This window comes from Corvus cornix, chromosome 20 (assembly GCF_000738735.6).
Source record: "Corvus cornix cornix isolate S_Up_H32 chromosome 20, ASM73873v5, whole genome shotgun sequence".
Taxonomy (NCBI): domain Eukaryota; kingdom Metazoa; phylum Chordata; class Aves; order Passeriformes; family Corvidae; genus Corvus; species Corvus cornix.
Window position 1 is genome coordinate 6,705,703 of NC_046349.1, and position 27,963 is coordinate 6,733,665.

General features: G+C 51.9%; 2 protein-coding genes across 7 annotated transcripts; one reads left to right on the top strand and one right to left on the bottom strand.

The window, feature by feature from the left end:
• Positions 1-1,345: 1,345 nt before the first annotated feature.
• Positions 1,346-6,988, bottom strand: CD40 (CD40 molecule). 3 transcript variants are annotated; one of them, XM_039563731.1, is made up of 9 exons: positions 6,882-6,988; positions 5,528-5,609; positions 4,838-4,963; positions 4,593-4,736; positions 4,267-4,366; positions 3,284-3,345; positions 2,936-3,034; positions 2,488-2,513; positions 1,346-2,175 (listed from the first exon to the last, which is right to left on the bottom strand). In XM_039563731.1, exons 1-9 carry the CDS (start codon positions 6,927-6,929, stop codon positions 2,020-2,022), a joined length of 843 nt encoding a protein of 280 aa, XP_039419665.1. In that variant the 5' UTR covers positions 6,930-6,988; the 3' UTR covers positions 1,346-2,019. The 3 variants fall into 3 exon arrangements, with proteins under 3 accessions (XP_039419665.1, XP_039419666.1, XP_039419664.1); XM_039563732.1 differs by lacking the exon at positions 6,882-6,988 and adding an exon at positions 6,592-6,743 and having other exon boundaries at positions 1,346-1,949; XM_039563730.1 differs by lacking the exon at positions 6,882-6,988 and adding an exon at positions 6,592-6,741.
• Positions 6,989-8,720: 1,732 nt separating this feature from the next.
• Positions 8,721-27,904, top strand: NCOA5 (nuclear receptor coactivator 5). Of its 4 annotated transcripts, XM_039563193.1 has the most exons (10): positions 8,721-8,816; positions 11,876-12,062; positions 12,566-12,673; positions 16,613-16,679; positions 20,143-20,502; positions 20,752-20,843; positions 20,959-21,085; positions 23,056-23,255; positions 25,176-25,499; positions 25,916-26,574. In XM_039563193.1, the coding sequence occupies exons 2-10, from the start codon at positions 11,900-11,902 to the stop codon at positions 26,572-26,574; spliced, it is 2,100 nt and encodes a 699-aa protein (XP_039419127.1). In that variant the 5' UTR covers positions 8,721-8,816; positions 11,876-11,899. The 4 variants fall into 4 exon arrangements, with proteins under 4 accessions (XP_039419127.1, XP_039419129.1, XP_039419128.1 ...); XM_010396970.3 differs by lacking the exon at positions 8,721-8,816 and having other exon boundaries at positions 25,916-27,904; XM_039563194.1 differs by lacking the exons at positions 11,876-12,062; positions 12,566-12,673 and having other exon boundaries at positions 8,764-8,816; positions 25,916-27,904.
• The last annotated feature ends 59 nt before the right edge of the window (positions 27,905-27,963 follow it).

Below are 27,963 nucleotides of genomic sequence, written 5' to 3' on the forward strand. Positions count from 1 at the left end.
CAGACGCGCTAATGAGATGGTACATGTGTGACACACGGGAGCAGGCACTGCACATGCTGTGTGCCAGCAGGGAAGGGTCAGCCTTGGGGGAAGTGGGGACACGGCCCCAGAGAGATCAGCCTGCCATCTTGGGGAGACAGTCCTTTGGAAACCATCTGGGGCTAAAGGCTTAATGTTTGGGGCCAAAGGCTTAATGTTTGGGGCCAAAGACTTTGCATCTGTGGCCCACATAACACCAGCCTTCTCCTCCAGCTGGAGTGGGATCACATCTGTCCCCAGAACTGGGTGTTCTCTGGGCTGGTGCCAAGGGAATGCTGCCCAGCCTGGGACCATCCCACCAGCACTGCTGGGAGCACCAAGCCCTGAGAGGAGGGAAAGCTGCTGCCATGTTTTTATCTCCCTTATTAAACCTAACATTAGGTTTTAAGAGGAGCATTAAATAATGTGCCACTGCCTGTACAGGCAAAGTTGCTCCATGCTCCAGCTGCTCCTGCTCTGGGATTTATAGCCTTTCTCACGCCATGCTGCCTGTGTTCAGGTAGTGGTGGGTCACAGGCTGAGGCTGCTCCCAGTACCTGAAGTCTGCAGTGAGCTCAGTGCCACTGCAGCCCCACACCAGTGCTTTGGAGCGAGTGGTGACTCCACTGCTACACCCCAGCACCCCGCAGCGCTGCCCTGCAGTGGGATGGACCCCACCTGTGCGTTTTACTGCCAGAGCAGAGGCCCAGAGGTGCGGGGCATGGAGCTACGTGCTGCAGGCAGCCCTGCCCACATCTTCCATCTCCTCTGGCGTGGGACACGGGGAGGGCACGGCTGTGCTGGGGGCAGCTCCCTGCTGTGGGGGTCAGTGAGGGCAGCCACAGGGGACGCCCGCATGCACGGGAACGGGCCCCAGCGAGGTGTGCGGGGAGGGCTTGGGGCCACGGTGGGGGTCAGCACAGCTGGTAGCGCCCTTCCCTCCTCCTCCGATGGGAGCTCTGCTTGGGAGCACCCGCCCATTCCCAAAGCATCCTTCCCGGAACATCAGAGCTGGGAGCGCGGTCCCGGGGGCACCGGGGGCTCGGGGCTGCTCACGCACAGGGGCCAGATAATCAATCACGTTTAATCACAGGGTTTCGCCAGCGTGGGTGGAGGTGAAGGAGCGCGGCCGCTCCCACGCACGTACGGGGGGTGTGTGGGGGAACCGCGGGAGGGGGGCCCGCGCTGGGCAACCCCTTGGGCAAGGGCCCCCCGTGCCCACCCGGAGCCTACGCGGACGGGACGGGGCGGGGGCGGGGGCGGGCGGTGCCGGTCCCGCCCGCGCAGCCCCGCGCCGGTCCCCGCAGCACCATCTCGCCGGCGCCGCACGCCGGTGTCCTGCGCTCCGGCCCCGCCGCGCATCCCCGGCCCCTGCCCCACAGCAGAGCCGTGGGCCCGCCGGTCCTGCCTTTGCTCGTCCCACGGAGCCCGGCAGCGCTGGGCGGCATGGGGGGCCGGGGCCGGGACGGGGTGCCCTATCCGGGTGCAAGCACCGGGCCCTGCTCCAGCACAGGCAGCGCTTCCACAGCGCCTCAGACAGGTGACTGAGCTCTGCCGTGGTGGTCTCACACCAGCAGCCCTCCCTTTCCCACCCCTGGCTTCTCCAGCACTCAGGGAGACTGGGCTCTGTGCTGGAGTCTTCCTGTCAGCAGTGACACTGCTGTGGCCAGGGGATGCACCAGGTTCTGCCAGGGCTCAGCAGGCGAGCAGCCACTGAGCAGCTGGGCTCCATTGCAGCACCTGGGCAGGAAGCAGGATGGGGTTCTGTTGCATGTCCCCATGCGGGCAGCCAAGCCTTGCTCCACCAGAGCAGCCCTGTGCAGGTGACCAGACCAGGAGTTGTGGTGGTATTCCCATGGGGTGGTTGTGCCATGGTCCACTGCAGCATCACGTCATTTGCAGGCAGGCCAGATGCCAGATTTCCTCCCCAGCTGGAGAGGGGACAGAGGAGATGGTGCTGTCCTCAGTCTGTGCTCCTGTTGGAGGCAGTGCCCTGTGCCTTCACAGCATCTCCTGCTCTGAGATGCGGCTCTCCTTGCCATCTTCCTGGGCCACAGGCTGGCACCTGAGTAGGGTCTCCTGCACAGGCAAGACATTCTCATCCTGCTCCGTGGGCTGCGGGGTATCTGGGTTCTCTCCGGGCTCCCCAGCCTCTATCTGCACAGGGGCAGGGGTCAGGGGCAAGCAGCTACATCCCCCCACTCAGCACCCATGTCTTTCCACAGGTTCCTGCTACACTCCTGTGTAGGCCAGAGTATGGGTCCCTCCCAAATGCTCAGCACTTGCCAGCAGCACCCTTGGGTTGCCCCAGCCCTTGTCCTGCCCCAACCAGGCAGCCTAGTTCAGCCCCCACCCCTCCTGCATTGCAAAGCCACAGCCCCTGCTCTGCTGCTGGCACATCCCCAGCTGTGCCCTGGAGGGATCCCAACCCACCCAACCCACTGCTGGAGGGGGCTCTCGTAGACTCACCTCGTTTGGCACCCGTCGCCTGGAATCTGGATGGAAAGAGGGACAGAGAAGGCAATGTTCAGGGGCAAGTGCTCCTGCCCTGCAGGGAGCTTCCTGGGGTCAGAACCAGGGCTGGTGCTGCTGCACAGGTCCTGCAGCTCACATTATGCCTGCTGCTGCTGACAGGTTGGGGCTAACAGTGGGAGCTAGAATGGACTCGTGGGGCACCAGCACTCTCCCCCAAGAGCTGACCCAGCTTGGGCTTGCAGCAGTGCCAACACACCTGCTCCCAAAGACAGAGCAGGGCTCAGTGAACCCTTTCCTGGTGATGTCCCCAGAGGGGCTTCCCCACTTCCAGCAGAGCTGCTGCTGTCCTCCCTGGCTCAGCCCCTCAGGCCTTTACGGCCCCTCTGGCCAAGGTTCTCCCTCCCTCAGCCAAGTCAGCACTTCCTGCGCTTTAGCCCCTCACCTGTGTGGACCAGGCAGTAGATGCAGACACCCAGGAGGCACGTGAAGACTGCAGCCGTGATGGGGATCAGCACTGACAGCGAGGAGCGCCTGCTCGACTCTGTGGGAGAAGATGGGGTCAGTGAGGCACCCACGGGACACCCAGCACAACACAGAGTGCTCTGTTCCAGCCCCACAGGGATCCCTCATAGAGACGGAGGGACACGAAGGCATCACACAGGCCACGCACTCAGACCTTCCTCTCCCAAAGACACCACGGACCAGGCCAGCTTTTCTGAGTGCTGCAGGAGCTGGAGCCCTGGGGGGTCTCTGCTTTGCACCGGATCAGCCCTGGGCACCAGGCACTTACCGCAGATCACATCCGAGGAGTTCGTCCCTTTCACCTTCACCACCAGCCCCTTTTCCTCACAACTGCAGGGAAGAACAAGACCATGTAACCACAGCAGTAACCCGAGTTCAGGGAATAGTTGGGGCTGGGCAGGCACCCAAGCTGCCCCAAAACACATCCTGCTCTGAGCCCGCTGAGCTCCAGCAGGGTGAGCAGGGGGACCCCCACTGACACAGAATGATGCAGACAGCAGGAACACAGCAGGGTACCAACCCAGGAGCTTGGCCTGAAGTTGCTGAAACTGCTGAGGATGGGAACAAGTTTAGGGACAAGGCACAGGAGGGAGCAGACCTGCCCAGTCAGGGAAGCCCCCAGGGCTTGAGCACTGTAGCTATGACAGAAAAGCTCAGATAGGCTACAAGTGGCTCTGTGGGGAAGTAATTTCTGGGCACGGATAAAAGCAAAGTGAAATCCAATGGCTGGCAGCTGAAGCAAGACTAATTCAGCTTGGAAATAAGGCTCATGTTTCTACCAGGAACTGCAATTAACCCTCAAGCAGCTTTCTAAAGACAGGGATGACCTGCCAGTTCATGGCATCCTCAAAGCAAAACTCCCCATGGAGAGGGCTTATGCTTTGGCTGATGACTACAGCTACAGAGAGCACTGGGAGGGAGAACCTGAACAGGGCATGGGGCATCCCCATAGATCCTGATCCCTTGCTTCCAGCATGGATGACAACATGGACACCCCTGAAGGGACAAGCAGTCTGTGCTCAAACTGAGGGACAGACACAAGTGCCTGGATGTCTGCCTCGACCTCAGACAATGCTGCCCTGGACCTCACCATGCTCCTAGCCCTGTTTCTCTCACTCTGGCCCTACGCCAGCCAGATGCTGTATACCTCAGAGGCCAGCCCGGCTGTCCAGTCCCCAAGGCCACCAAGGAAACTGGCAGCAGAGGATGTGCTCACTGGGGCTGGCGGAAGGACGCGTACTCAGACAATACCTTGTCCAGGGATAGCACGGCTCGGTTTTAGAAGAGACGTTGGAGAAGGTGCCTTCTGCACAGGGTTCACAGGGGGATGACATCCGGTTCATGGCCTTGGCTGAAGAGGAGCAGAGGTGACAGGAAGGTCAGTAGAGGCTGTGGGGCATGAGGGCCTGAGGGGGCAAGGGGCTGCAGAGGAAAGGTGTGCAGCACACCCTGTGGCAACAGCACGGCTCTCCCAAAGCCCTGCCAGGGGGCACCATGCCACGGGGAGCCCCCATGCCCTGAGGTTGGTGCTGACAGGGCATCAGTCCTGTTGAGTGGGAACACCTTGTCAGACTTACCTGCCACGAAGCCAGAGCCAAGCTGGCAAGGCTGGTTCTCCACACAGGTCTGGCAGCTGATGTCAGAGCAGTGCATGCCGGCCCGGCACTGGCACACCGTGTTGTGTGTTGCATTTCCTTGCATCTTCACAATGAGGCCAGCATCTGGGCAGAGGGAACATGGGCGAGCTGAGACACTGGGCAGGGAAGCCAGTCCCCCCTCCAGTCCCCACAGGTTGGGGTCAGCGGGCACAGGGAGCACTTACTGCCTTCACAGGTATCATGAGGAGCACAGTGCTTCTCCTTGGTCCAGCTCGGCTGATAGTGCCCGCTCCCACAGGGGGCACAGACAGAGTCTTCTGTTTTATTGCACTCAGAGACCAGCTTTTTCCCTGCAATAGAGGCTGGTGAGGAAGGGGCAAGGGGGCTTTCCCTCTCTCCAGACAGCACCTCTGCCAGCAGGACAGGGGAATGCTGGCAGCTGTAGATGCCAGGATTGCTGCAGCATTCTGCATGGTATCCAAGGCTGAAGGAGCCAGCTTGCCTGATGACTACAAACATTGCAAGGGAGGGAGGGCTGTGGGGCCACTCCAGCACTTCAGGGACTGGGAGATGACCTGACAGTGACAGCAGGAGGTGGCAAACACCATCACAATTTGCTACTGCCAGTGGCAGCACTCTCCCTGCAAAGCTGCCTTTGCCATGGGATCCTGCAGCTGCAAGAGCACAAACAGTCCCAAGAGAGCTGTGGCACATTTGGTGAGGTCCAGGGGGTGTCCTAGAGCACCCACAAGGTCCCAGTTGCTCTGAGATGACACAGGGAGGTGAAGCTGTCAGCATTGCTGTCAATGGGGTGGAGGGGCTCAGTCACACCGAGCAGAGCTTGCCCCGCTGTGGCCAGGCAGTAGGTCCTGGCACAGCCCAGCTATGAGGCCCCCAGGAAAGGGTTTCCATACCTGGCTGACACCGGTTGCAGCATCTGCCCTTGTACATATACTGCTTATCAAAGCATGTTAAGGCATCACCAGGCTCCCAGCACTGGAAGAAATAAGACCTGTCAATTCATATCCAACGGTCCCACACCACCACGCTTCCACAGACGCATGCTAGCCTGCACCCTGAGGTGAGGGCTTCCTCACACCACTATTCCCACACCTCCACTAACCACAGACCACAGCAGCCACCCACGCTGCCTGATGCCATCACTGCTGTCTTTGAAGTGGGGTGGCAGTGATTCTGGTAGAGTTGCTCCACATTTCCCCAGATTTCCTACCATAAGGTGATTGCACATCACCCTGTGCCCCTGCCAACAGTACTGCAGCCTCACACAGAGGGAGCAGCGTTCACCACGCTTTCACGCCCAGAGCACTGGCAGCCCCTTCCCAAGGCTGACACATCATCCCTGAGGCACAGGAAAGCCCCAGCCAAGCGCATTACCTATGCAAGCTTTGCCAGAGCCTGCCCTTGCTCCTCCTGGCAGAGGACTAGCTGCACAGGGAAGGGTAAAAAGGAGGCAGGGAATGAGCTCTCGGGCCAGACAGGATGCAGGAGGGCACCCGGAGCACCGTTCCTCTCACAGAGCCAGCCCCTCGCCGCCCACCCACAGTAGCCCGGCAGCTCCTGGCAGATCGCCCGAGCCTGGCCATCCTGGGGAGGGGGACGGGGGCTCCGGCAGAGAGCGGGGAAGAAAGGCCCGGCCCGAGGGTGCTATGGACGAGCCAGCCAGCACGGCCGGGCGCTGCCCAGCCCCGTGGGCACCTCGAGCAGCCCCGGCTCGGAGACAGCGCTGAGGGCCGCGGGGCCGTCCAGCCGTCACACCCGCCCCAATGGAACCGAAGAGAAGTGAAAGAGGCACTAGAACCGGCTGCCGACATCCGCCCGACTGAGGGTCCCGGCCGAGGGCCCCGGGGCTCGCCGCTGCCCGTCCCTGCCCGTGGGGACCCCCGGGCCAGCGCAGGGCGCGGCTGGGCTGCCGGGCCCGCGCCATCGGTGGGAAAGCGAAAGCGCGTGGGTAGAAGACCTGGAGAGGATACCGGGCAGTCCAGATAGCTCCTCCTCCCTGGCGGGGTCCCGGGAGACCGGACCGAGGGACCCGACCGGGCATCGCTGCCGGGTCCCGTCAACGCCACCCGCGCACAGCCCCGGGGCTCCCCGGAGGGGGACGGCTGCGCCGAGGGGACGGGCCGGAGCGGCCGGACCGTGCTCCTTCCCGGAAAGCCCGGCGGCACACAGACACGGGGATGGAGGGATCCCCTCAGCCTCTGCCCCTGTCCCGCTCCCAATCCATGGCCCGATCCCGGCCCCACTCACGCCCAGCAGCGCCGCGCAGAGCAGTCCCAAAAGCCCCAGCCGGTTCATTTCTCTGCGACCCGGCCGCCGCCGCCGCCCTCCTAAGAACGCCTCGGTCCGTTCCCGCCCAGGAAGGGGCGTCGGGCCGCCCGCCCCGGGGCTTCCCCGCCGGCCCCGGCTGGGGACAGCTCCCCGCCGGCCCCCCCGAGCCCGCGCTGCCCGCCCGGCCTGCGGGCAGGCGCTGCCCCAGCCGGGACCCCGGAGAACAGGGAGAGGGGTTGGCCGCGGTCCGCGGGGAGGGGAGCGCCCGTGCAGACCCCAGCAGGAGCTCCAGGTTTCACTTCTTCTTTCCGACAGCAGCTAAGAGAGGGTTTTTTTTTTTTTTTTTATTTAGCCTTTAAGAGTCCCTGAGCTGTCGCCCTGGAGAGCCCCTCTGGCTGCAACCCTGGAGAGCCCCCACAGCCGCCACGAGCCCTGGCCTCTGCGGAGTGTCCCCGCAAACACGTCAGCCCTGAAGGGGGAAGGGGCAACAGTGCTGAGGCCTGGCTGTACCTCCGTCTCAGTTCCCCAGAGAGGTTCCCAGTAACCCCCAGGGAATTTCCAGGATCCCTGCCTGCTCCGGAGACGTTCCCTGGACTCCCCTTGGCATTGCGGTGGCTGGGCAGCGAACGGTGGTTCCTCAGCACCCCTCGGTACCCCGGTCACTTATGGCACTGCCGCCCCGTCCTCCGCGGCCACATTGTGCCCACACTGCCGCGATGCCTGAGAGGACACACGGCAGCAGCCGCCTCCCCGCTCATGGTCACGGTCACGGTCACGGCCACGGCCTCGGCCCCAGCCGGAGGCTGGTGGCCACAATCGGCCATCGCCAGGTCACAGCTGCTCGCGGAGAGAAGGGCAGCGTGCTCCCCGCGGGCAGCGAGAATTGGGAACCCAGTGCTCTGGATTCCCCAGCCCAATGTCACTTCCCAGAACTGACTCACTCGGGAGCACGAAGGGTCCCTGGGGAATCTCGAGGGCAGAGGGGGCGGCCGCTGCGGGAAGGGGATTTCTGGGCCCGGCCTGGGAAATCCCCGCGGCGCCGGGCACTGCCTGAGCAGGGTCTCCTGTGGCCACGGGCTGTGAGCGCCTCTTGCTCCCGGGAGGCAGCGGGGGCCCGGTCCTCCCGGTCGGCAGGAGCTGCTCAGGCGGGAGCCCCTACGAGAGCCCCCGGTCCCGCCACTCGGAGAGCGGGGCAGCGTATCGGGACAGCTGCTGCTCGGGGCGGCCCCGGGGCTGGCGGCGCAGCACGGGGACACCGCCCCTTGAACGGGGCAGGGGCACTCCGGTCCTGGCCCTGGCCCCGGGTCCGGTCTGATCCCGATGCCGGTACTGATCCAAACTCCGGTCCCCGTCAAGGTCTGATCCCAATCGCTGCCCCGGTCTGGGCTGCTCCATACCCCTACCCGGGTCCCAGTCTGACCCCGACTCCGATTCCGGTCCCTGTCCCGGTCTGATCCCCACCCCGGTCCTGATCCTGACACATGTCCGGTCCCGGTCTGATCCCGACCTCGACTCCGGTCCCAACAGCAGTCTGATGCCGATCCCGACCCCAGTCCGGATCCCACTCTGATCCCGATCCCGATCCCGTTCCCGATCCCGTCCCCGATCCCGCCGCCTCCCCCGCGTGAGGTCCGATAGCGCCACCGAGCGGCCGCCCGGCCCCTTCGGCACTACAACTCCCGGCCTGCCTTGCGGTGCCGTACCGTGGGGCGTGCCGGGAACCAGGGCAAGTGGCCTTTGCCTCGGCAGGCATGGCGGTACGCTGCCGCACCGTAAAGTGCGGTACGTCGCCATAGCGACTGTTCTCCCCCCTCCTCCTCTTTGCGACGGCGCCGTGCGGTAGCGGCGGGTGGCGCCTTTGTCCTGGCGGCGGCGGCGGCCTGACGGGGCACCGGGTCCGGGCCGGGACCGGCGGTGAGTCTGCGGGTCCGCGGCCCCGGTACGCGGAGCGCCCACGTGAGAGGCTTACGGCAGCGAGCCCCGCGGAGGGCCCGGTCCCTCCCGGCCCTCGGCTAGGGCTGGGCCGGGCGTGCCTCGCGGCCTGCGGGCGGGCCGCGCCTCCGCCTCGCGTCCGGGCAGCGCGGGACCACCGGGATTCGGTGGGGCTCGGTGGGGCTGCTCCGCACCCCGGAGTAGCCGGTGCGCGGGTTGAGCGGCGCTGGCAGCGCCCAGGCCCGGGCGGAGGTGGGGGAGGCACGGGTGGGAGCGGCGGCCGCCGACGAAGCTCCCGCCCGGGGGTCCCTCCCCGCTGCGCCAGGAGCTGCCCGGGGTGAGCGGGGGCCCGGGGCAAGGGCGGCGCGGGGCGCGTTCTGCCGGCGGGAGGAAGGCGGAGGCGCTCTCCGGGTTACCGTGTGGGCGGCACCGCGTCTGCCCAGGTACGGGGGGCCGGACGAGCGGTGCCAGCGCTGCCCCAGGAGGACCCTCCCGGCTTTCGGGAGGGCGCGTGTCTGCTCCGGGGGAAACTCCTTGGCACTTCTGCCTTCCGTGCTGGCTGTTCGGCTCTCGGTGCCGGCTGTTTCTGTTTTGCCCCCGAACTTCTTGGAGACTTGTGTTTCGCTTGTGGCAAATTAGTTTCAATATCGCACTCCAGCAGAATCTTGATTCCTGAAGCTGTAGCGCTATTAATAAACAGCTCTGGTTTTAAATGTAAGATTTTTAGAGAGTTGTGGCTTTAATTAATTTCCAGAGGATTTGTTGGCTCATGAGGTGCCCTGGGCTGTTCTGTCGTAGGACCCACAGTAATTGCGCGGGGAATTGGCACCTTTAAACTGTCCCGGTGCCTCTCTGGCTGCATCCATACAACAAGACTTAATGTGGGAATTAGGCGTTCTCCTGATGTAGCGTGCCCAGAGGTGGGACAACATTCATTTGTTCTGGTCTTATGATCGCTAAATAGCCCTTAACTATGTGATCTGCCTAGTGGAAAATGGTAAGAGTCAGTGAATGATCTTAGATGAGAGTTCTGGAGTAACTCCTCTGTTTGGGATTTACTGATTGTTTAGAAGTGGGAAAATAACGCTCTGTTTTTCTTAATGTGGCAAGTTCTTGCAGCCTCTTTCTCAGACACCCCCAGCTATCCCCACCCCTCAGGAAAACAAAAGGGAATTTCTTACATCTTTTTATACTGAAAGTGAGGTGTCCTACCAGCAGTTACAGGCCTGTTTGACACCTGTTTGCTATGTGTGTCTGTGGCATCTGGAGACAACCTGCACAGGGGCTCTGTGTTCCCCTCTCTCTCTCTGGTGGTGCTTGGAGCCAGACTGGAGAAAGCCATGACCACTGCATCCTGCTCCGAATGGGAACTTGGTCTAGATTGCACCTTCCATGTTTTATTGCCACTTTATCATTTTGAGGGAATTTTGAAAGCTTCTCCACCCTCGACTGATGAGAACTTGAGCTGCAGTAGTGGAATAGAAGTCCACTGCTTCCATGTAAAAAATTTTGGTTTTCTTGGTACTTCTCATGGGGAAGATGAAACTCTGTGTATGTATGCGGACAAACTTGCAGGGGGATTGGGGCAAATATGATAAAGGAGATTAATTTTGTTGGATTTTGGTTTGGGTGTTGGGTTTTTTCCTCACTCCAGTTCTGGCAGTTAATTTTAAAAAGTTCATTAGATAGGGAAGTGTTCTCTGCCTCCCATCTCCACAGGGTTTCCTAAAAAGGGGGAAGAGTGATACAAATGTGAAGTTGATTGATCTTTAAAGGATAAATAAATACATTTTATGTCTCAAATCTGGAGTAGATTTATTTTTCATGCCAGTTAAGTGTTGCAAAAGTATTTATATAGAGCCGTCTTATCTTTTTTGACATTTATTTATTTAGAGATTGCTTTTAAATTGTATGTACTCTCGGGTACTGTTAGGGAGTGTGTTGGTTGTAGGCATTGCATGATTAAAAGGAAAAGTTTCTGTTGATACACTCAATTTCATCATCTTTCTTTTTGCAGGCTTCTTGCATGTTACAAACAGAAAATCCCATCCCGCATTCCTGTAGATGAATGTTTAGGAAGCAGAACAACTTTATTAAATAGTTTTCAAACTTTTAAGTTCACCTTGAAAGTTTCAGTGTTATTAATTTCTTTAAGCTTTGTCTAATGGTGAATTTTAAACCAGAGAGTCAGAATCACGGGGATGGTGTTTTTTGTTAGCTTTGGCAGTGTTATGTTATTTTTTGTTTGCTGGGGTGGGTTTTTTTTTTTACTTGTTTGGGTGAGTTTGTGCAGTGAATGTGGCTGACTGCTCCAGCTGTGTGCAGGGGTGTGGGCTAAGGGAATGTGCTTTTGCTGCATGGGGAAGGTGGGGAAGGGTGCAGCATTTACCTGGGGGTGGTTAAATTCCCAGCTATGGACCCGCCTGCTGTGGGAGCTGACATCTCCATGGGGACAAGGATATGCTGTCTAATAGAGATGCAGATGAGAAACTGTGCTTTCTGGGATTGGAAAGCTGAGATTTCACATGTAGTGAAGTGATCCAGGTATGGTTCCTTGGGAGTATTTCAGCAGTATTTCCTGATGCCTCATTCCAAGCCCTACTGGAATATTTGGGTGCTGCAATGAGTGTTTCCTTTCTGCTTATTAAAATATTGCATAAATTTCAACACTTCTTATCAGTGGATTGAAGAACTAGATGTGACAACAATGGGTGTGTTGAAAAGCTTAAAGTTAAGGCATTTTAGTGGAAAATTAGTTTTATTTGTATCTTAGTTTGGAGTTAAACCATTAAAACCTATTTGCAAAAGACTTAGGTTTGCTACCTTTCAGTATTACAGAAAAGCTCGACCAAAATGCTGCAGTGAGTGTTTTTGCCTGACCTCTGTGTCCCTCGTATTAAGATTTCTCTGGAGTGAAGTTTGCGTCAAGCAGACCCAGTTGGCTTCTAGTCTGCAAAGCTGTTAAGTTTAATCTTGTTCCAGTTTAATTTTAATGTCATGGATTGAAATTATATGCGTGGCCATTTTTTTTTTTTGCGAAGAGTTGCATTTGGAACGAAAGCAAAATGGCTCGAGGACGCAAGAGCAATAGCATCAAACAGAGCGACTTCACTAACAGCACCAATCCTCAGGATTTAGAGAGAAGACTTTTTGTCGGCAATTTGCCCACAGACCACATGACTCGTGAAGAAATGGAAGAGATATTTTCAAAATATGGCAAAATCAGGGGTTAGTATATTATCTTATGCCTTTTTGTGGCAGGGATTTCAGTGAGAAATATTGCTTCATGCTTGTCAAATGCTATATGATGATGATGAGAGGAGTGACCAATGTTGTTCCTAAATAGTGACCTTTTAATGATAATTTTCTCTGCCTGCATTTTCTCTGGAAAAGTGATTCCTTCAGTACAACTCAAACGTAATGCAGATATATGAGCTATGTTTTACCTTTTAGCTCTCAGTGTGATGTCACAGTACTCTTTCAAGTGACTCCATAGCCTCTTAATTAAATCTTGGTCACTTCCTGGGCTGTATTTTGGTCACTGCCTTGTCAGAAGGAACTTGATCAGAGTCTTTGAGCTCTGCATTTTGATCCTGGTGGATTTGATTTTCCCAGGAAGCTTGCATAGTGGTTTCTGGGTAGAGCACAGCTGGTGGGGTTAGCGATGGCCGGGTGTGGGTCAGCACTGTCTGTGGTTGTAACCGGTCTTGCCCTGCTGTTAACTCTTGCAGCCCTCAGCATGTACCATGGCTATGGGTTCGTGCAGTATGACCGTCTAGAAGATGTCCAGGCCGCTCTGGACGGTGAGAAGGGTCGCCTTTATAAAGGGTATAGATTAGGTAAGGAAAACTGCTCCGCGCTCTCCTGACCCCAGCATGCGTTCGGGAGAAAGAGTGCTGTTGTTTTAAAGCCCTCTGGAAAGGTCACAATGTGACACTTGTCTGGCCTTAGTCTTGATCACCTTACTCAGTATGTATTTGCTTCCTGAGTTCCTGCTGTGTGCTTCACCTGCAGTGTGGTTCACCTTGCTGCCTGGGTCTTACCCTGAATTTTTATGTGCTAGTATTTGGAAAGCTCTGTTAGCCTGTGTAAGAAACTGTGCAACAAGTAAGCCTTGGAAAGGGATCATTGAAACCTCCAGTGCAGAGTTTAATAACGTTTGTAAACCAAAACTGGGCTTCATCTTGACATACTCAAAGGAATTGGTCACAGCACTTAGCAGCTAGTTGGCTAAGTAAACTTAGCTGGGATTTTTGCACAAGTGGAGCCAGCCTTTAAGCAGTGCTATAAATACTGGGTGCTTTAAAAAGGATATTTTCATAAAGATGAAGATAATTCTGCTAAATGTGCTGGGAGCAGACTTAAACGGAAATGAATGGTTAGAAATCCACGAGTAATATTTTAAATGCAAGGAAAAAAATTACTTTCAAAGTAAGCCTATGATAATTTGAAGAAAAACAGTTTGACTTTAAAAAGAATGACAGGAGGAATAAATAGTAACCTGTGGGAAGGTGTATGTACAGTAACAAATAAGAGCCTGAAGATGGAAATGAAGGCAAATAGACAAGAAGGGTAGAAGGATACAAGAAGAAATGATGTCCAGCATTATCCAAGTGTAGAGGCTTAAATAGGAACAACTTTGGCTGTTTTAGAAGCTAAGGGTAACTGACTGGCAATGATAAAATTTCTAACTGGAGAAGACCAGTTAATGTTTCTGCTGTCTGTTTTTGGAGAGGCAGGAGGTGTATTTAATATAATTTCCATTTCATTAGCAAAACCAAAAAGGGTAAAACTGCAGCTACCAAAACTAGATCTCTCAAAGAATTAACATCAGTAAGGCTCAGTGAAATGCTGACCTGCCTAGTCTGTTACTGGTGTTTTTCCACAAGCCTTGGAAAACTAGGGAGTTTCCAGGTAGCTAGTAGAGTGCTGCAGGTGAGCCAATAGGCAGGGTAAATGGGATGAGCCTGGCATCAGTGCCTGGGAACAAAGGGATTCTTTCACCTGACACTGGTGAGAAGGCAATTGACTAATGTCCATCAAAATAAATCCTGTCTTAGTTACTGTTATAGTACTGCAAGCTCAAGGGCTGGAAGCAGCAGTGTTGATGTACAGATTGCTGTAAGGTGTTTGATTTGATAAGAAACAAGAACAGTTGAAAACAACAGAGTTAAATGGATTTAGAATCTAGAATGGAGTAGATGTAAGATAGATGGAATTTCTCGGTGCTTTGAGTGGTGGTCTAGAAAAACTGAGTCCTGGCCGTACAGTGCTTTTATAAGTGACTTGGAGAAAAAAACATGTTTTAAAAAGAGGATGAAATAGTGATGATTGACTCATTGATGGTGAAGGGACCTGGACATCCTATCCTGGATGCAGACAGACCTGAGCTTTAAGTGAAGCTGACAGGGAAGGTCTGCACCCAGCCAGAATGCTTTGGTCATCCTTGGCTGTGCTAAACACAGGTGTGCAAGTAGGGAGGCTTTGGTACCTGTGGGATTTTGCTGCTGGAAGAGTTCTCAGTTTTGGTATGCCTGATTCAAAAAGGATAATGCTGAATTGGAAAAGCCTTGGAAAAACCTGACAGAGGTTTAGAATTAAAGAATGAGCCCTAGTAAAAACCTCAAGAGAAAGGAGTGATGTGATCTCTGTGTTACAGACAGACCTGGAGATCAGGGAGTTTTAGTGTAGTAGGAACAGGTGCGACAATGCCTTAAATGTGAATAAAGTCTTTTCTCTAACAGCAGAGTAATTGGCTTCTGGAGTAATTTATTGGATCTGTGGTGGTTTCTGTGCTCTGAAGACTTTTAAATTGGAATTGGATGTTTTGCTAAAAGATAAGCACTAGTTCAGTGCCACTGCTGCACTTGAGATAGGATTGTGATTCCAGAAGTTCCCGTCACCTGTGTTTGTTCAGAAGGTTAAACTGTGTGATTACAGTGGCTCTGTCATCTCAAAATCCTACAGGACAGAAGACTTTTTATTTGGGCTTTTTTTTCCCGAAGTTTTGTCAGTGTTCAAATACTTAACTTGTAAATGCTGTTGGCATTAAATAAAATGTTACTAAATGTGTTATTTTGCACAAGAGAAGGATCCCTGTCAAATTTTTTTTTCTTCTAGAAAAATATTTTTGTGCAGATTTAAATACATTTTTAATTTGAAAGAAATGTATGATACTAAGTGTAAAAATCATAATAGGTTTCTTCAATGGCATCTTAAAACAGAAAATAAAAATAATCTTAAACCAAAGAAAGCAGCTAGTGTCTTGCTTAAAGATAACACTTGACTTTAAGGGGAAAAATTATCAACTAAAAAATAAATGCAAAGAGAACAGTTACTTCAGTTATGCTGCCTTAGTAGTAAACATAATCGTTAATAACACAATAAGGTAAAAAGTTTTGGGAGGGTTTAAATCCAGTGTAGCATTATACAAGTATTTCCACAAATGCACAGAAGTGTTTTCGTATCTTTAGTAGCAAAACCATTTCAAGAATAAATGTCCTTCAGATGTAGTTTGTAACAGTAGACCCTGCAGCTGTGTGTGATCCTGGAGAGATGCTCTGGGGTCCTGTGAGTGGTGTTATGCTGCAGTTGTAGGTAATGTTCAGATTGTACTTGCTTCTCTGCCCCCACAGAGAGGCAACATGCTGCTTGATTGACATCAAGAACAAAAATTAGACCTGATCCTTTAATTACAATTTTAATCTTGAAAATAATGAAGGATAGTTTGGGATGTTACAGAAGATATTAAGACTGAGTGTGCCTAAAGACATCATGGCATGTTTATATTCTCATGCAAGAGCTTTGAAAGTGGTTAATGCAAATAAGTCATCAGAAATGTTAATTGTTGATAGATTCTGGGGGAGCAGATACAGCCTAGGTTTGGGTTCTTTTCCTTAGAAGGTTCTCAGTAAAATGTCCAAAGTCACTTATCTGTTTGCTCTTGCCCCCCTCCAGTGCATTATTTAATCTCCAGTCAGCTGTCATGGGAGGCTTTGAGAACAGTGGGGGTCCCTGACAGTTCTGGGCAACTTCACTTTTGCTGGTTGAGGACAAGATTCTGTTTCTTCAGCTCTCTTACTTCTTGGTGTTTCCCTTCATGGTGTTTTTCACGGAGATGCTCAGAAGCCAACCAATTTTCAAATTTCTGATCTGTTGCCTCAGTTTGCATCACATTAACAACGGTGTTTTGAATGCACCATGTTGACTTCATAAGGAGCCTGTGTTCCAGGCTCCCGGATCCGTTTGTCAGTGGTGGGGGCTGTGCACCTTAACACTGCAGCAGTCCCTTGGAAGGCAGTTGCACGTGTCCCTTTGAGAACCCTTGGATTATTTCTGACAAGGGTACCAGCATGCTCCGCTGAACAGGACTGGCTGTGATCTTAAGACTGTGCTGGCCATCATTCCTTTCTCGGAGGTTTTCAGACTCTGCTTTTTCTCCTAGAGTCCATGAGTCGCTTTCTGCTTGCTCATAGACTGCAGAAGAAAGAGATTCTCTTATGGAAGAAAGAGTCTGGATGTAGGCCTGAACATGCAGGGTTAAAACTTCACCCAAGATGTCCACCCTATTTTGAAGTCAGAGAAATCCATGAAATTTTCATTATGTTGTACTATCTAAACTTAATAAAAAATTGTCAAAGTGACAATGTCTCTCTGCTGAATGGATTTCCTTGCACCATCTGGATGTTGTTGAGCTTAAGTTGCTTTCATTTGAATTGTGCTGATGATCTTTTTTTTGTTTCATAGCATTGAACAGATGGGTTGATTATTCTTTACAGATATTAATAAAGCAGTGGAAAGAAGAAATATGAATAAGGCTTCATCAAGGTCCAGTCCGACACGAAGGTAAAGTACCTGGAAGCAGTGAGTTATACTAGGAATTCAGGCCTTCAGGGCATGAGCCCAGCGGCCTGTGCTAAATGTCTGTGTCTCTTCCCTACTGCCACTTCCCCAGTCAAACGGTGATGCTCCAGCAGGAAAGTGGCCACTCCACTTCTGAGAGCCCTTTTGGCTCTGGCACCTTGGGAGGCACGAGGGAAACTCTTGTGTCTGCTGCCGTTACTGCAGCCCTGCATTTGGTTTTGCAGCACAGGCTGTAAGAGACTTGGGAGGAAGAATACACTTGATGTTTGCTCCTGCCTCCAAGGATCAGAGAAGCCGAGGCATATCTAGAGAATGCAAAGGGGCTGCAGCGTTTCCAGTGCTCTGCTGCAGAGAATTTTGGGGTCTTGCCTCTTCTGATGTTGAAAGCTTCCAATGCTGCGATGAGACTGGAAAAGATCACTTGAGCGACACACAAGACAGAGCAAACGCCTCTTGCACGGTCCTGTCTGCCCATGTGGTTGTGTTATCAGTGCCTGGAGCCAGCCCACTTTGTGCAGTCACTGATGTCTCCTCCAGCTTCTGGCTTCCCACCCCTCAGTGGGCACAGCACGTTCAGCTCCTTCACCTCCTCTGTGTGGGCAGCCACAGGCAAGGGGAGAAGGTATGGATTGGCCTGTCACAGGAAGATGACTTCAGTTTCCTTTCCACAGCATCACTAGGAAGCACACAAATACATGCTCCAGTGTGGCTTGGTACATGGCATCCACCCTGTGTGCCTCTGCTGTAAAGCTTTCCATGAAAAGCCATGGTGCTTGTTGGACTTGAAGGTAATCAAGGTCCCACATGTCTGGTGTGCTTTACTAACTTGACCTGTTAAATTACCAAAAATGAGAAAAAAGTGCAACTAGCAAGACATCTACACAAAAAAAAAAAAAGCCCGGAGAAGGAGTAGCTGCAATTCTTGGCACCATCTAGGACTTCTACATGCTGCACTTACCCTACACAGGGCCAAATGTGCTTGCAGAGACCAGTGTGTGGGCATCAGGCCCAGGAAGTGCTGGGATTCCTGTGGCAGATGTAGCAAGTCTTGGGCCTGGGATGTGCTCGATGCTGGTGAGAGTACCCTGGGAGTATGTGAGCAGTAGGCACTGATGGCACATCTTTGGCCTCAGTGCCACCAATACTGCAGGGGTGAGGGGCAGGCGTCTGTACAATGAGCGTTGGTCCTCGGACCACACTGCAGAGGGACAAACAGCAGGCACTGATGCCATGGGCATTGCAACCTGTGCCATCCTGGCTGTGTGCAAGAGCAGGTCCTGTGCCACAGGCCTAAGGAGCACTGGAGGTGCATGAGCCGTGGTGCTGTGAACCCCAGGTTGTGGACCAGACAGCATCCGAAGGCTTTGGTGCTGCTGTGATAGGCACTGGATTTCAGCTGGCACTGCATACACTGTGGACATCCCATGTGGTTAGCACCAGGTCCCAAGCAGCACTGTGGGCACAGGCAGCAATGGGGTCACGGTCATCAAGTCCTGGGCATGGCTGTGGACGATGGACTCTGGACCACACTGTGGCCTGGGAACAACAGCTGCCAGTGCCAGTGCTGCAGAGCCCCACGCTGCACCGCATGCAGCAGTGCTGGGCCAGCAGGGCTGAGTCCCCAGCAGATGCAGGTGGTGGTGCTGATGCTGCAGGAGTCGGACCATGGTGACTGAGGTGTGGAAGAAGAAGGTGGAAGCTTTTCCTTTGTGCTGCCGTCTCCCTTGAGCAGGGAAGCCATGCAGGCACAAGAGCCGAGGGTACCTGTGCCACATCTCTACTTCTGTCGCAGTTGTGCGTTGTTCATTCTGGATCTATTTGTCTCTGCGGATAATGAATGTGGCCTGTTCTGGTCACCCCCGCTCCAGCTGGAATAAATGTCATATGCCAAACAATTCCCCTGCATCTGGTTGTTTTGCTAAATGGTCTCACAGCTATGGAAAGTTCAGTGATTCAATATCCATTAGAGCAAGTCAGAAGTTTCCCCTGAGCTTCTGCCATTGTTCATTGTAGGTTTTGGGGGAAGGGGGCTATGATGTGTCTCTCACAGGATGTGGTTTCGATGCAGGTCACAAACAAGGGGATTTATATGTCCAGGAGGCTGAAGGAGTTTACACCTGGTTGTCTGCAAATTCAGTATGTCACTTTGAGGAGGAGCCTGTGTGTGCTCTTGGTGGCATCTCTTAATTTCTCCCAAAACCTGCTTTGTACCTGACATGCCAACAGAGGATGCCAGCACTCTTAGGTGTTCCTAGCACAGCTGGGTGTCTGACACCAGAATCCTTGCACAGACTCTGCTCTTCCGTCTCATTCCTGTTGCTCTGCCTGACACCAAACTTGGGCTCATCCACCTCATTCTCTCCACGTGATCACTATGTGACTGCACTGCAGTGGATGCAGACTCAGGTTCTGCTTATCTTTCATAAATTAGATTAGGCTGTTTGAGGACTGTAAAAGTCATGTCAAGTATGGGAAATAAAAAGATTTTAAAAGCTGGAGTTTTTTTCCTGATGGTTGTCAATATATTGGGGCAAAACCAGTCCAAACACATGGAGCTCTGTAGTTTCTCTGCAAGATTTTTTTTAATGTTTGGTTTTGACTACAGTGAAGTTATGGTCTTCTCTGGAAAACAGAATGCAACCTGGAAAAAACCCTACTACTTTGGGAAAAGATGAAGACTGGAGCATTATTCTTCCTTCCCTCTCAAGACTGCAATACAAAGTCTGAATGAGATGGATCATTCAGAACCAACAGAGAAGCCTTTTGTGGCCACTGAGGATGTGGTGCTGGTTGGGTTTAGTATCTTCTTAACATGGGCCATTATAAACACAAGACTGGCTTTTTACAGAAATTATCCCTCAAGTCCAGGACAAGGCTATACCTGTCTTTACTTTCTGTCAGCAGCACAAACCCAACCACAACATGGAACCTGCAATGGCTTTGCTCATAAGCTACTCCTTTTTTAATCCTGTGCCAATAATGTTACTTCAAGTGTTCTGCTGTCATTGATGAGTGAATTTAATGGATCCCTTGAACACTCCTGGCTATCACATATTTGTGGGTATTAGCCTACATCACCTTAAATTCTCTCAAAGAATTTGCCAGACATGATTGATAGATGAGCTATGGCTGATGTTGGAGGTCAGAGGCCTTGAAATGATGGTTTCTGAAGTGCCCGTTCACTTCATCCACAGGTGCTCTACACTTAGTGATGCTCCATTAAGGAGCTTTCTGGGTCTTGTTTGGCTGTGCTGAATATTAGAATTAAGAACCTTCTCCAGACTGCTTCAAAAATATGACTTTTGATCAATTTTTGTTGTTGTGGGATAGGAGGGAGGATACAGCTGCTGTGAAAGGTCGCTTTGGCACCTCAGGTAAGAGATCTAGGGGTAACTGTACTCGTGTTGTTAGCAGGCTAATGGAATTTCCCTGGTGTTTTCCTCAGAGAGCAATATGCCTACGGGGATGGCCGAGATGCCAGGCGCGACCGCTCCCCTCTTCGGGGGAGCCCACGGAGAGACCCCAGAGATGGCAGGGATGGCAGGAACGGGCGAGATGCCAGAGATGCTCGAGACATTCGAGCTAGAGACATGCGTGATACCAGAGACCACAGGGACCCACGGGACCTGCGAGACCCACGGGATATCAGGGATCCAAGGGACTTGAGGGACCCACGTGATGTTAGAGATCTTCGCGACCCACGGGAGCCACTGTATGATCGATACAGGGATCCGCGGGATATGAGAAATGCACGAGATGTGAGGGATCCACGGGATATGAGAGATTCTCGGGACCCTCTGTACAGGTAAACTCTGCAGGATCCTATTTGCCAAAATGATGTTTTTATGGCATTTCTGCCACAGTTGTTTGAGGTGTCAGGTGTTTAAGCAAATCACCCTGGCTGGGGACAGTTGGGTGCTGCTTCGTGTCCTGTGGGGAGCGGATGGGTACCTCAGAAATTAAACTTGGGGGAGGTCTGTGTGTGATGCGTTGGCCAAAGTCGCTGCCTGAGATGGTGCTGGAGGAAACCCTGTGCTGCTTCTGAATGTTGCAGACGAGACGAATCTTACGACCGTTACCTGCGCCTCGAGGACTACTATCGGCGCAAGGACGACTCCTACTACGACCGCTACAAGGAGCCAGAGGGTGAGTACCTGTACTGCTTCAAAGGGAGGGTGCAGGAGTGCTACGGTTGTGGTGCTCTGGTGCTCTGAGCAGGTCTGAAGGGTGTCACTCCTTCTGTCCCTGCGGCTCATTTCAGACCGCCTGAAGCGCGAGGAGCGGCGCCGGGAGGAGCTGTACCGTCAGTACTATGAGGAAATCAAGAGACGTTTTGATGCAGAGAGACCCGTGGATTGTTCTGTGATAGTGGTGAATAAACAGACAAAGTAAGAAAATAGTTATAATCAGTTTTATTATTGCATGGTAGAAGAGAATGGATTTAAACTTAGTCCTGCCTTGAGGCTCTTTGTCTTAGAGGTTGCTCTTGAAGAGAGTGGCTTTAGAGTCCCCAGAAAGCTACCTCTCCCGTTTTTCTTCTGGGTACATATGTTGATGAGATGAGGAAATGTATCTTGTGCTTTGCTTGTATTTCTGCCTTGTAATCTACTGCTATACCTTCTCCGATACTTTTATATGTACTCTCCATATAAGCCTACGATTTCAACTGGTTGTAGGGGCCTGTACTTACTTTTCCTGGATAGCATGATACAGAACTTAGGAATATGGGCCAACCAGTTGACAGTACAGAGCAGGGGTCAGGGTGGATTGGGGGGTGTTCGTTCAGAGTTCCTGCCAGATTGTTTCCTAGGCCAGACACCAGTCATTGTCATTAGTCCAATGTGCAAGAAATACAAAATCACTGCTGAAGGCAGTTGTGGATGGAATCGAAAGTAGGTATAAGTAGTAACCAGGGTGATCTCACATGGCTGTCTGAGCACTTAATGAGTTAACGGGGCAGGCACTCTTTTGGGAACAGGAGGTACACCTGGCACAGTAGTAGAGGGCTGTAACAATGTCACCAGTCTGATGTCTGTATCTTTACAATTAAATATGCTAAAGAAAGGAAGTAATATCAATAAATCACAGATATGGCTTGTAATCTGGGGAAAATGTTTGTCAGGGGGGATGTTAAAGCTGTCTCCTTCACCCTTCAGGGAAAATATCAGGAGTTGCTTTTCTTTACTTTGCTGTACATGTGGGGCAGAAAGAGACAGCTGGCGCTTGCCTCATCTGCTGGTAGAAAACGGAGCAGGAAATGGGAACAGCAGAAGCAGTGAAACTAGAAATAAACTTCTGATGGAGTTGATTACCTATTGGAACAAATCTTGAGAGGAAATTTTAGATCCTTTATCCCCTGGTGGCTAAAAGTCTTTGGAAAATATTCTAATAGACCTCAAGTTATTGTGCTTGACACAAGAAGAATTTTTTTGTGTCAGAGGATCAGCTTAATGTCCCAAGAATCATTTGGTTGTAACAGCTACAAGCCTTAAGAGTTGGAGCCTGCTCATAAATCTTGGGTATTGACTGATATCACCTGCTATACACCTGTTGAAAGATGACTCCTGAATGCCTTAGATACAATCATTTTACTTGGAAGCTCTTAAAAAGATGGTTGAAGAGGGGACAGTTTTGGTCTCTTACAGACTTACAGACTTTGCCTCCAAAGACAATAAAATTACCCTCTTTCTTGAGGTGTGGGTGCACACAGACTGAATTCCTCAGGCTTTTTGTGCAGTCAGTATTGCAGGTTTGGTTCTAAGTACAGTAAGCTTAAAAAAACCCCTTGGTAATTTAAACTCAGCCTTGTGAGCTGTGGTTTGTGCTTGGAAGGGGAAGTCTGTAGCAGGGTGTACAGGAGCAGTGGATCCAGAGATGCTGTGTTGGCAGTGGGTTAGAGCAGAAAGCAGCTAGTAGAAAAGAGCAGGCCAATAAGGAATGAGGCACGTGTGATACTGAACAAAGCAGGAGTAAATGAGTTCCCTAGGTGGGCTCCTCTGCTCTGTACCCCTTGGACCTCTTCTGGCGTAAATTTCTTCCCCTGATGAATTCAGTTGAAGCACATTTATGTGTAAACAAATTTGTAATAGTGTAAATCTCTTTGCAAACAGTGTTTCTCAGCTAAGCTAAGGCTTGATTTGTAATTTATTTCAGCTGAACTGAAATGACTGATTCAGATCAGAATAAGGGCTTTTATATTGCTATAATGGGATTGCTTTAGTACTGTCCTGGTAAACACCATGAAGCTGGGCAAGTAATCAGAAAAGCAAATCTGAGACAGTGGAAAGGATGCAAGTGCCAAGGTTTCTGTTTCTGTATGTGACTGACTTGTTAAACTGCTGGCTTTGCTTTGTGGTAGGGAGTACGCGGAGTCAGTGGGGCGGAAGGTGCGGGATCTGGGCATGGTAGTGGACCTGATCTTCCTCAACACAGAGATGTCACTGACGCAAGCCCTGGACGATGTGAGCAGAGGAGGGTCTCCTTTTGCCATTGTCATCACCCAGCAGCATCAAGTTCACCGTTCTTGCACTGTTAACATCATGTTTGGCACCCCACAAGGTACTGAGGTCTCAGTAGGCTGGGAACTGTGTGGTCATTCTGAACCTTTCTTTCCGGCAGAACCACACAGGACAAAGTTCATCCTTGCTGTCACATAAGCAGTTATTAATGACTTGACACCATGTCATAAATGTGAATATCATTATTTACAAGCTTCCGTAATACTCTATTTGCCTCTTGTCAAAAGGAATGTCTAATTCCTGCCAAGAGGGAATCTCGGCTGTGTTCTTGGTTCCTAAAACTGCCAGCCTTTGCATCTCAGGGCAAGTCATGGACCCCAGGGCTGCGCTGCTCTGGGAGATCTCAGTAATACCAGCCCAAGTCACTCTACCACTTGTTGCTCTCAGAAGGAGCCTGTTGGGAATGTGACAAATGAAAGGACAGGTTTTAAAATCCAATGTGATTTGATAAGGATTTGGTAAAGGTGGAGATTTGATAATGAAACTGGGAAGAGTTATGAAAAAATAGAACCTACAGAGTGTTTGGGTATACAGGCTCCACCTTCTTAGCACCTTTACACTTGTCACATCACTCTGCATCGCCTCAGGGTGTGACTTAGTTGTTGCATGAGGGTGGGTGTAGGTACTAAAAATGCCTTTTCAGAATGTGATTGCGGAAAGCAGCTGTTGCTCTCGTCATAGGCCTGTTCATGTAATCTGTCAACACAGGTGACTGGTTTGATGACAGCTGAGCTTTCAAAGGTTGTTTCTCCCTTGCTGTGTTCCCAAGTAATGTTCTGTGAGTTCATCTGGAAGAGGAAATGTCTGAGTGCACAGTCAGTGTTTGGTGTGTGCTCACTGACTGGAGAAGCCGGGCTTTTTAACATCAGATGCAGATGTGATAGGAGAGTTCCCTCATTTCCTGCAGACACACAGCTCACACACACTGTCACCAGGCTTCCCACTGCCTTTAGTTTTAACTCTTAACTCTTTTGCTTTAACACCTGTTAAACCTTTGGCGTGAGGCCAAAGCTTCTTTTCATCACTGGATCTGCCAGTGTATCAGACCTGATGGGAACCCCAGTCATTAGCTCATCCACAGCTCATTCCAGAGATTAAATATGCTCACTTCAACCGCTCGTGGCCACCTTTGCCTGCATGTTTGTTTCAGGGAAGTGCTTCACAACTTGTACAAAGCCTAATGTTAAAATGAACCCAAGTTTCCTGTTAGGAGGAAAAGGCTTGCAGGATTTGTTGTTCTGCATCTGTAAAAAAGACCCTGCCCAGAGCTTTGGGCACTTTTGGGAAGGTAAAGGCTCTTTTGATTTCCCAGTTTAAATCTATGTTCAGGTGAATGTTTATGTGTGTGCTTTGGGAGGTGGAAATAAGGACCTCAGAACTCACCACTGGAATTGCTCATTACTCATTGTATCACAGAAGAATTTGATTGCTGCTTATTGCCTCAGAGTGGTGAATGTGAGCACCATGTGACACTGAGCCAGTGCTGCTCCCTCCACAGCTACATGTGCACATGAGATGTTAAGGCACTGGCAGTACAGAAACAAAAGTATTCCCATGGCTGTCCTTTTCTGGGAAGCATACAGCCTTCAGAGGGCAAGTTTTGGATCTGTCCAAGTGTTTAGCAGTAGAATGACTGGGACCGTCTCATCTCGGAGCACCGAGGATTTATGTGAGAGGTAGAGGGAGCTGCTTTCCTTTTAACTGGTGAGAGACAAGAAAGACATTTCTGGGCTGATGGGATGACTGCTTAGAGCCCTCAGCTGTGGAAGGAATGGCTGGCCTTGCTGGGTGATAGCCGTGGGCCTTCTGTTGGCTTTGGAAATGTAACTGTTCCCATGTGCCTGCACACACACTCCCCGAGCAGTTCCTGCTGCTAACTGGGCTGTGCTGGCAGGTGGGAGGAACAGCACCTCTGTCAGGGTCACTTTGGGTCACTCAGAACGTTTCTTCCTTCATGCAGAACACCGCAACATGCCCCAGGCTGATGCCATGGTGCTGGTGGCAAGAAATTACGAGCGCTACAAGACAGAGTCCCGGGAGAAGGAGCGGGAGGAGATCGCCCGGCAGGCTGCCAAGATGGCAGACGAAGCTGTTCTGCAGGAGCGGGAGCGCCCACCCCCCATGGAGGAGGGTGTCAGAGGAGGTCACCCTCCCGGGATCCAAACTCTCTTGAACCTGCTGGCAGACAATCGCTATGTGACTGCTGAAGAGATGGATAAAGTCATTAATTACCTGAGAGACCGGAAGGAACGGTTGCTGCGGGGCAGCACTGAACCTCTGCAGGGTGAGTGCCTCAGTCGCAGACAGGGTTTATCATGTGGTTTGTGGCCCTCAGGACTGGGACAGGAAAAGAGTCCTGGGACTGCAGAGGAGTTTGGGAGCATAATATCCTCATGCAGCACCTCATTTTACTGAGATGGACATGTCCTTGCATGTCATGAGACAATTTCATGTGGAAGAGTTTTCATGTGGAAGACCTTTTATACTGGATTCTCTCAGGGCAACAGCAGGACTGCCATAACTGGTTGGGCTGCTACACGCAGTTCTGCAGAGTGGTTTGGGTTCCCAGAGCGGTGCAGCTCCAATCTGAGGGTGGATATTCACTTACGTTGTGTCTTTGGGAGCTGTTTCATTAGTTTTCTTCAGATGTCCCTTCAAGGGCATTTGCAGGGCTTTAACCTTCTTTCCTTTCTTTCCCAGCACCCATGTCAAGACAGCCTTTGGGGGCACCTTCAGGATCATCACTGGGTAGTCAGTCCAACCTTCCAAGTTCTCAGGCTCATCAGAGTTCACAGCCTCTGGTCTCTACTCCCTCTGTTCCAGTGTCCTCTTCTACTCCTCAACAGGAGCTTCAAGCAAAAATCCTCAGTCTCTTCAACAGTGGGGCAGCAGCGGTGGCAGCAGCTGCCGTGGCAAACAGTGGTCCCACAGCCTCCGCAGGCTCTTCGGGCAGCACTCCCAACCAGAACTTTGGTAACCTGGCCGGCGGGCAGCCCCGGCCAGCACAGATGAATGCTGGAAATTTAAACCAGCCTCAGCAGAGATTGCAGACTCCAAACACGCAGATTCCTGCTCTCCCGGGCCCTTCAAGAAACGCAGGTCCGAGACCTGGGGCTCCTCCACAACCTCAGCCGCTCTTTGGTCAGCACCAAACCCGCCTCCCTGCGCCTGGCAATGTGCCTGCCCAAAGGCCGGTGTCTTCTGGTATCAACTTTGACAACCCCAGTGTACAGAAAGCCTTGGACACCCTTATCCAGAGTGGTCCTGCACTCTCCCACCTTGTGAGCCAAACTGTGGCCCAGGGGCGAACGGGGTCCTCAGCCCAGCAACCGATGGGTGCCTACCAGCGACACTATTAGAGCTGAGCTGTTGGGCCCATTCCCCTTCCCTTTGCCATTCCATACTTATAGCTGTTTAAGGAGTCTCCCATCCTTGACCCGGGACAGATGCCCTGGATATGCATGTCCTCTCCACTCTGGCGAGAGCGTACCCCCTGCAGCATTGCTGCCAACGGTTGCTGGCGCTGCCCTCCCTCTCCTTCGTCTGGTTAGCAATGTTTGGAGCAGAATGCTCAGTTTTCTCCACAGCACGATGTGCTGAACTGTGTTGGATCATTGGTTGTCTTGTCCCATCCCAGAAGCTGCCACAGTTATTGATCCTGCTGCATTTTCCTTACTCCCAGCACCTGGTGCACCTTCCCATTGAGGTGCAGTCTGGGCTCAATGATTGGTCTCAGTGTAGTTTTGGATTGTCGGTTTTGAGGAATTAGGGGACTGAACAGAGCAGCATACTGATGGGCCTTAGACACCCACCACTGTGGAATGGGCACTATTTTTCTTTGGATTCCTTTTTTTTTTTTTTTGCCCCTTCTTTTAATGGCATATAAACCATTTGGGAAGTCCAGTGATAGTGCTGGCGGCCAAAATCATGAAGCACATGCCTGACCACTCCTCAGTAACCAGGACTGTGCGGTCCATCCGCAGCTGGCCTGCCCTGTCCAGGCAGGGAGGCTGGTGTTCCTCACCTCAGCCCACTCACAGAGACTGGCAGCTGTGGGCTGAGCACACATCTGCAACGCAAGAACTGCCAGCCAAGGCAGAGTTTTCAAATGGTCTGTCAATTTTCCTACCCTGAGTAATCAGTGTTAAGATCAAGCTGGTAAATTTGGCGTGTAAATTTCCTTTTCTTACAATCTTTGGCACGGTTGTTAGTGTAGCTTAGTTGCAGCCATGCTGATGTGCTGCTGGCTCTCTCTGGGAATACCTGTCACCAGGTCTTGGGGGCAGTGCTGCTCTATCAGACATCTCATTGCTGTTGATGGATGTTCGGTCCATCTGAGGAGGAGAGGCAGTGCCAAGATTTGATACCATAATTTTAAATGTTTTTTCAACACTTTAGTAGCTGCAGCAGACAGTGGAGTGTAAATCAGGCAGTGATTCCTCCCCGTGTTTTTAACTGGGAACATACTTTGATACCAGAACACAAAACACCACTTAACTGTGTGGTCCTCCCTGTCATGGCCTTCTTGGAGTCTGTGGGCTTCCTGCAGGGAACCAAGAGACACTAAGAAAGCAGTGGATTGAAGCAGAGGACATTGTTTGTCCCAGGTTGTTTGTGTTGTAGCATTTCTTTTATCTCTGTGCTGTTAACAAGAGGACATTACTTTCTAATAAAAGGCCAGAAAAATTACTTGTTGCATTTTTTGACACTTTAGTACTTCCAGAATACATCATTCCACTGTGTTTGCT

Excerpts from the sequence above, each read along its gene's own strand:
- NCOA5 (XM_039563193.1), top strand. The coding sequence starts at position 11,900 with ATGGCTCGAGGACGCAAGAGCAATAGCATCAAACAGAGCGACTTCACT. Across the intron at positions 12,063-12,565 it reads AAAATATGGCAAAATCAGGG|CCCTCAGCATGTACCATGGC; the intron begins GTTAGTATATTA and ends TAACTCTTGCAG. Across the intron at positions 20,844-20,958 it reads CCGCTACAAGGAGCCAGAGG|ACCGCCTGAAGCGCGAGGAG; the intron begins GTGAGTACCTGT and ends GGCTCATTTCAG.
- CD40 (XM_039563730.1), bottom strand. The coding sequence starts at position 6,675 with ATGCCCGGTCGGGTCCCTCGGTCCGGTCTCCCGGGACCCCGCCAGGGA. Across the intron at positions 4,964-5,527 it reads CTGCAACCGGTGTCAGCCAG|GGAAAAAGCTGGTCTCTGAG; the intron begins GTATGGAAACCC and ends CCTCTATTGCAG. Across the intron at positions 3,035-3,283 it reads CTCCTCGGATGTGATCTGCG|AGTCGAGCAGGCGCTCCTCG; the intron begins GTAAGTGCCTGG and ends CTTCTCCCACAG.